Here is a 9,026-nt window from a genome sequence, read left to right as displayed (position 1 = left end):
ACTTTGGCATCTTTGAACAAAATGTAAGCGAAGAGAAAAATATGATAAGAGTGTGTAGGCATGAAATTAACATAAGGTAAGCTAATTATAAACAAATGAGCGACAATATATTTGAATACAATACATAGTGTGTACCTCATATTTTTTAATACATCTCAAAAAAATTGTTGGAAAAGTGAATGACGGAAAATTGAACCAAAGGAACACATGTGACAGTAGTTATGGATAATAAGAAGGCCAACTTCTAACCATGCCCCATTCTGTTAATGTCACCCACATTCTCTGCAAAATGAAATTGGGAGGAATGCACATTAACAATCCATGTAAATTTAAAGTAAATATGAGGCATGCACTATGTAATAAAAGGTAGAAAAGCTACAAAATTCAGAATAAAAAATAAGTGGCAAAACAAATATATACAAAGGAAAAAGTAATAAGATTTATTATAAAACATTTTCCACTAACTCAAAATTTTCTACCTGTCTATTGAAATCTCTTGATTTTGTCACCCACTAATATTGCATAAATTATCTGCATCTAATGAATATACTTTTACTTCTTTGTCATGAGATAATAATCATTGGGAAAAAGTGTTACAACATCTTTTGTAAAGCAACAATTTATCCTACATAACGACATGTTGAGCAAGGATATAAAATGAAGTAACTCATACAATATAATATGAATATGAAACAGTTTAGTGAAGAAAATAAAAAAAAAGTAAAAGAACATGGAAGTACTGCATTCTATTGGAACTTTTCACAAACAATTGGTTATATAATCACTATGTCAGCAATCAATCGGCAAAAGGGCGGAACAACCACTGACCAAAGTACAACCGATAACCACACCAAAATGTGAAAAGAAAATATGCATACCTCTACATATGTATGATTGTTGTTTCTACATGCAATGGGTGAAGTATTTCGTCGAACATCTTTTGTGCATAATGTTTTATAAACTACATCAAAATAAAATAGAAATTAAAGATAAGAAAGATGAAACTAAGAGAAGAAGGATGTATAATATCAAAGAATAATAGATTACTTCTCTTAACATGTTCACCCTAAACGTATAATTATAACAAATGTTTCTCAAAATTAACCAGATTTTAAACTGTAAATAATTATCTCACCATTTCCAGCGTTGAGTGCGATCAAAAACTCACTTCCCAACTCACCGCCCTCTACGCCGATCACAACCGCTGCATCAAAGACAGCATAGCACTTCTGGTGAAGGATCCACCATGCTCCGTTGAAGACAACAATCACTTCATTAACATGATGGAGAAGTACTTTTCCAGCCCTCATGGATTCAAAGAGAGAACTCATTTGCATTATTAGATTATTGGGTCTCTTTCTTTTTTTATAAAGTTTCATTTTTTTATCACAACATGAGAGAAGAGAGAGTTGATTGTGTAGAATAGAAGAAGAAAAAGGGATGAGAATGAGAAAACGTGAGAGAATGAGCAGTTTAGGAGTTTTGGATAGAGGAAGTTACAACATAGAGTGAGGACTAAATTGGAATTAAAAAATTATATTATGCCATGGTAGTTGAAATGAATATTGACTTTATATAATGGTATAAATAATTTCATGTTATTAGATAATTTACGTGTAACAGTTTTGTTTTGCAGTTTAAAATTGGGGTAGAATATGGAAGTTACTTTAATAATAGAACAAAGGCTAAAATTGGAATATCAAAATTACTCCATCCATGACGGTTAACAATTGTTTTGCCTTTATATATTGTTATAGATACGATATTGTCTTTTTTTAAAAGTACATGCATGGGCCAGACTGATCTATTTGCAAATGCATGTAATATTTGATATGATTGACTACAAACACATGCAATATTATTTTACCCAAACCCTGACTAATTAAATTGCATGTTACTCAAATTATCATCCAATATCCTCAAAATGGAAAACTTCAAATTGAAGTAAAATAAAGAAATGTTCATTAATCAAGTCTCACTAAGTTGAAGATAGAAATGCAGGATACAAAGTGAAAACAAGAAACACATGAAAAATAACACAAATAGCTTTCCCCTAATACAACTTCTAATCTTTCAGTTTTCTTTCCCCATGCATTCACTCTAAAATGGTGTCCATAACATCAGAGTACATGCCCCCTTCTGAATTCCTATACTCCACAGGTGCTTGTTGATGATGATCCATTGAAGTAGATGCTGATGATAGAGGGAAACTCCTCTTAAACTTCTCCATTTTCCTTGCACTTTCATGATGACTATCCAAGCTCAAAAACTCATTAAGATTGGAACTACTACCATTTTGCATGTTAGAATCATCTGAAGTAGGATTTGCATTAAGAGAGTGATGGTGACTGTGATCACCTCCTTTGTTTCCCAAGCTCTCAGAGTTAAACAAAATCTTAGCATCATCGGTTCTTGCAGTGAGTGCATTGAAGAAAGATAACCCATTTGGCCATTTTATATCATTCTGATCACGTTCTCCTCCTCCTCCTCCTCCCATAATCTCTTCCATTCTTGATGTTTCGGATGATGCATGAGGCATAAGGAACATATGTGTCTCATCATCTCTGGCATGTTGCTGTGGGAACCCATGTTGAAAATTTGGTGAGGATAGCATAGAAGGAGGAGCAGAACCAAGTGGTCTTTGACCCCAGTTGAAGAGTGAAGGAGGTGGCCTAATTGGGGTGGTGGTGGATATTGGTTTTGAAGGAAGTGGAGTAGAAGAGGAAGTGTTCCTAGTTGAAGAGAATAGTTGGGAGATGTAGAACCCAGATTGGTACCCTAGAGATTCAAAAGTGTGTCTCATTCTTAACACAAAGTGGAGATCTTCAGGTATCTGACAAAATAAGGAAAAATATCAAACATTTGATATTTTTGTTTGTACAAATGTTTATTGTAAACACTGTGCAAGTGTTGAAGGTAAACTTCAATTAAACAAAAAATGAGTAGAAATGAATATTTTTAACAATGTAATGTACATATTTACTCACAATCTTGCAAGAACCAAGTTGCAAAAGGCCATGGCCAGCTTGAATTACAGCGATTGTCTGGCCGTTGGAACAAAGAAAGAATTAAATCTAAGTAAAAGAAATGGTTGAAACTTGAAGGTGCAAAAGAGAAGCCTTCAAAAACCGATAATAGAAAATTTAATATTCATTCTGTTCTTACCTGGATGCCAGACTCAAACTGATCGGTCCATTCAGTTGGAATCTTCAATAAATAGCATAAAACAAGGAGATAGAGGCATTCGATCAGCAAAAATAGCTACTTTTATGACTAATAAGAGAAGGCTGAATTTAATGTTTGATTCTATTCTAGCTAAAACATAATAGTCAAAATTAATATTTTAAAAATTAAGGTGAAAAAATGGTTAAGAATAGAGATTTAGAACAATGAGTTAAACAAATATAAATATATTTCACATCATATCTTGATCTAAACATTAGATTTATAGGTTTTGCTAGTTATATGCACTTCAACTGATCTAATACATGCTTGTGTAATACTTCTTTTACTTACATATTACTTGCACTTAAAAAGAAGAAGGAAGAAAACAAAAGATGATAGAGTAGTGTTTTCTTATTGGACATGAGAAGGTTGAAATGCATACAGCATCAAATGAGCTCTGCCAGTAGTTGGAGATATTTGGCTCAGATTCGGTGGGCTCTTTGAAGACCCACTTATGGCACTTATCAGATGCAACTTTTCCCATCAACCTGTTACCAATACCCAACACCAAACCAAATCAGAGAGGAATTATGGTTGTAATAATTTGAATGTATTTAACTCCCTCCAACATGGTATTGGAAAAACAATGAAGAAACAAAAACAAACAAAAAAAACATACCCAGTACCCACCCTTCTCCATAATTATATAACTGAATGGACATTTTGCTGAAGGACTTTCTGACAGGATCCTCTCCATTAATATCTACTAGACAATCTGAAACACTTCCTCGGCAAAACCCATCTTCCCACATCAACATCCTTCACCAAATACACACATATTGGTATGTTATGTTCCGCCACAAAGCATAGTTAAACTTTGTATATATACATGGAAGCTAAAGAGTAAGTAAAGCATGTATATATACTTACAAGCTGCCATTATCATCACCAACCTTGCAGCCATTGCCACCTCTGACCCTTCTGCAAGAAAATGGACAATAGGGAATTTAGTAAAAAGGTAAAAGTATAGAATAGCATTGAAATATTGCGATTTGAGGAGTGTTTATGAGATAGATAAAAGAAGGAGAGGGTGGCATACGGGCGAGGACGGATGGTCCAGAAGACAGAGTAAGTCCAGTCAGAGTTAAGACAGACAGTTCTGAGGGCGTCATGAAGGGCCATCATGCCAACTGCTTCTGTTCTCCTATCTCCTCCTGAGCCCACCATCTTTCTCTTTTCTTTCTTCTCAATGCTTTTTTTTTCTTCTTCTTTTTCAACCTCAGCTACTACTTAACCACCACAAAGTACACCATTTTTTCCTCCTTCTCTCTCGCTGCTTTTTGTTTGTCCAGACTACACTTCACCTTTTCTTAACTCATTCAACATTGACTCTAGTCATATTTAAATGGGAATCACCTATAATACATCATTTCGGACATGAAATGAGATATTATTTGAGATTTATTTAAGGTAGAATTTAATATAAACTATTTTTTAATTTAAGATTGATTCACTTCACTAACTTTCTAGTCCATTATCGAAATCGAGTTTATAATGTATATTAGCATAAATAATGATTATTATATATTATGTTTTTAAATTGATTTGTGTGTAAATGTTAATTTTAATATATATAATATATGATATATTCATATTTCAATTCATTAATTTAATAGGTTGAAATTATGTCATTCAGGTTGACTAATTTATTTAATAAATTTATTTTTAGTTTAAGTTCAAGTCATTTATTTCATATATCAAGTTTTTAAAAATTAGATAATAAATTGAGTAATGATATTTGGATTAAAATTTGTTAACTTATCTTATAACAAATGTATTTATCTTTTTTTCTCACCTATTTTTATATTTTCTTTATACATGAATCTAAAAATCCAACAAAAAAATACAAAAGGACACCTTTTTGTTGTAAAAAGTACATAAAAACATTTATCTTCTTTTAATACAACTTTTTAGATTTTTGATATACTGATGTTTAAATAATTTTCATTTTCAATAAGAAAATGAATTTAAGTTGTAACCTTTAATTTACTTAAAGAAAAATCATCCCTATATAACCTTTAAGTATTTTTTTGAAAAAAAATTAAGTTATTATTAAAAAGTCAATAATGATGTGACAATATATGTGTATATTTTAATTAAACCATTTTTAATTGCCACATATCTCATACGCTTTTTCTTCAAATCAAACTTGGCCCAAGCATGTGTTCCTAATCTATTTATTTTAATCTTACGATGGAATAACATTTTTTACTGTTAAACTGTTAGAAATTGTCCGAATATCGATCATGGAAAATAATAGTTACTTCAAATGGCTAACATGTAACATATTTAATGGTAAATTGTAAAAGCATTTTCTTACATATATCCTTATTATATTTCTTATAATTTCTACGAATAAACCCTGATAAGATGAGGGAATCGATGCACATTAGTGGAGCCTCAGGCTTTTACCATGGATACAATACAAGGGCTTTTACCTTTATCTTTATTCTACATGCATGCTTTTACTTTTAACCTCGTGGAAAGAAGCAAACAAATTCTCTTTATTTGCCCTATTTTTACATTATAGCTTAACAAGTTGGTGGTCGTGCATAGTGGTTGCTAACTTGGGTCTATTTGAAAACCAATAACCAAAAAATACATCAATTATATATCATCCTCATTTTGGCAGCATATTCACTTTTAAAATTTTATTCAGCTATGTTATACCAATAGGGATGTGGTTGAATCATTAAGCTTGGTCTTTTTGGTCTATAAGTATAACGACATAAAGAGGAAAATCTTAGTTACTTACTTTTATTCAAAGTACCCCATGAAGGAAAATTGAGCTTACATTTCCTTTTGTCGCTGCAATAATGTACACATCTAAAAGACCTTTATTTAAGGGAAACTCTTGCTGTTTTAGTATCCCCTGTGACAATATTGTTCAACTGTGGATATATATTGTTATGCTCAATAATGTAAAATCATCATAAAATAGAACATCAAAGAAAGTATATGTTCATGATTTGTAGTGTAAATAATATTTATGTTTACCCATATAAAATTAGACAGTACGATTTCAGAAAAATAAAATAATAGACGGTGTGACTATAAACTAAAAAATGACAGATTAATTTGAAAACTGAAAATCATTTTATCCAATTTGACTTGATATACTCCTACTAAATTCTCCACTTTCACACCAAAGCTAAAGAATGATATTATTATTATGAATGCCACTAGTCCATCTGAATTTTCTACGGGAAAATACCAATCTAGAAAGTTATAGTGATTATTTAGATTTGAAATTGCAAGTCTTCAGAAGACTGTTTTGAATTGTAATTATATATATATATATATATATATATATATGCGAGATCCATTTGCACTTATTTTAAGTTACACTAATTATAGTCAATTTCAATCATTCATTTTCTTAAATTCAAATAGTAATTTATATAACTTAAATCGAGTGTAAACAGATTTTTCCTTATATATATATAGATATCATGACTTCATTTTATTTTTTAATGAAAAATAAATAAATAAAAATTTTAAAAATTTCAACCTTATGTTCTAGTATTAGCCTCTAAGAGTGGAGTTAATCTCTTGTGTTTTATGTTCTAATATTTATTATTAATATATCATATCAATATAGAACAATCTTAGAAAACCCTTCAAAACCTCATGCCAATGGTACTGTTCAAAGCCAATAGAGCATGAACTTATATAAAGACCCTAAAGCTGAAACTTTCTGTAACATAAGAACTATCACATTGAGGGCACTTCCATGCTTGTGTCTAATGATCACTCTCACGTGTTTCCCCAAGGTCGCTTTCTGCATTGTCTTTCCAATAGAGAGAAGACATTAACACATGGTTTGGGTTATAATTGGTGCAAGTTTCCAAAACGAACCTTGATGATTTTTCTAATACTAAATGCGAAGGATAATGAGTAATATTTGATCACCCATGGCATTTCATGTATAATTGTGTCACGTTAGTAAAAAAAAATATTAAGTTGCTTATAAAAAATAGTCAAAAAATATTGTTTTTATCAAACTTTTAAATTTATATTACGTTTAGCTTTATTTTCTTAACCAGTTAAATATGATAGGACATGAAGTGAAATATAATTGTGGAAAAATGTTCAATGTATAAAGGATAACACAACTATGACAAATTTGGCATGGAATCTTTACCGGTCAAAAGTAAGGGGTGGATTCCGAGGCCCAGATTTAGATTAATATCATAAGAGCATGTGATACGTTGTTGTGTCATTTGATAAGGACGAACTTTAAGTGATTAATTATTGATTATTCTAGGTTTTTTAGGTGTACAACATTACACAACCCGATACAAATATAAACTATACATTGAGATTAAGAATCTTTATATAAGACCACAGATCAATATACTTCCGACAAAGGTCATACATAAATACACGTTTCTTATTACAAAACCACACCCAAGATCTTCCTTGTATCATTGCCGAACTATATTCAACTTAGACAGATGGGAAACCCATTAATAACTTAAGTCAAGGGATACAATTTTTTCTAGACTATCTCATCTCATTACGTAGAAGACTAATAGCTTTAACTCGTAAAAGAGAAAAAATGTATACAATAATGTATGAGTTTTTTATATTGTTAGTGCATTATCCACCTTTCACATTTAATGATGACTAATTCTTCTAAAAATTAATTTAAATAAATGGTGAATAATATAATAATTATATATAAATATTTATATTGACACTCCATATACTAAATCTTACCTTAGACCAGTTAGTTGCCTTTCCCCTTCTAGCGTTCTCTCCCATGATTGAACCATAATTCACGATATGTTTTTATTTTCTAGGTAGATTTAGAAATTGTAAAAAAATCAGAAATGAATACTTCGGGGTTGTTGAGAAAAGAAAAAACTTAACTTTCTGAAATATGAAATATTGATTCTTATAATTACTTCCATTGATTATGATCAACCTCTACATGCATATTATTTTTATTTGGGTACTAAAGAAAGAATAAGAGAATAAATAATACGTATATCATACATGCATGCGTGTTCACATACAGAAGTGATATAAAAGCATTAATCTCAAAATATTATTGATTCTTTATATACAAATAAAGTTAGGAAAACTGAAATTTTAATACTTTTGATGGTTAGATTCAAATATAAACATTTGGCCAATCATATAAATATTATTGTTTACAAATTATATTCATTTAATAAACTTTCACTTGTGAATATGGATAGGTTGAAAAGAAAAAGTTTATCTTATGATCTTACATCACATTTGGCGTTGTCAAGTTTGTAACAAATTGAAGTGTAATATAGTCATTGCCTAGATGTGAGGGAAACTTCATAGTCAAAACCCAAAACCAAAACAAAATATATTGCCCTACAAAAACAATGAGATGCAACATGAAAATCCGAGCAAAGCATGTCCTCTTATTATTATTTATTACTATTACTATATGACAAAAGGTCAAAAAAAGAACAAAGATAAAACCAAGGATTGAGGCGTGTGAGATTAACGTATCACGTGAGCACGTGGCATGGCAGCAAATCGGTGCCTTTGTCTCATGAAAGAACGACGAAGCACACGAATTGCGGGGCATTTTGTGTCCCCCACCTGCGATATTCACCTATTATGTCACGCGCTATGTCTTAACTAGGGATGGCAACGGGCACGGGCGGGCACGGGTAGTAGCTACCCGTTACCCGTTTTAAAATAGAAAAGTAATACCCATACCCGCCCGTACCCGTAGGGGTACCCGTGAGCGGGTATTTGCGTGTAGTTCTAGGTACCCACGGGTAGAACGGGTACCCGCGGGTTTCCTCTATTAT

The 9,026-nt window shown here is 31.4% G+C and overlaps 1 protein-coding gene across 1 annotated transcript; it reads right to left on the bottom strand.

Annotated features, from left to right (window-relative positions):
* Positions 1,918-4,485, bottom strand: LOC109355101. The gene is made up of 7 exons (XM_019598039.1): positions 4,265-4,485; positions 4,096-4,146; positions 3,856-3,984; positions 3,608-3,713; positions 3,166-3,207; positions 2,988-3,044; positions 1,918-2,833 (listed from the first exon to the last, which is right to left on the bottom strand). Exons 1-7 carry the CDS (start codon positions 4,390-4,392, stop codon positions 2,096-2,098), a joined length of 1,251 nt encoding a protein of 416 aa, XP_019453584.1. The 5' UTR covers positions 4,393-4,485; the 3' UTR covers positions 1,918-2,095.

The sequence above is a fragment of the Lupinus angustifolius genome, chromosome LG08, assembly GCF_001865875.1.
Source record: "Lupinus angustifolius cultivar Tanjil chromosome LG08, LupAngTanjil_v1.0, whole genome shotgun sequence".
Lineage (NCBI taxonomy): Eukaryota > Viridiplantae > Streptophyta > Magnoliopsida > Fabales > Fabaceae > Lupinus > Lupinus angustifolius.
This window is presented reverse-complemented; position numbering and strand designations above follow the sequence as displayed.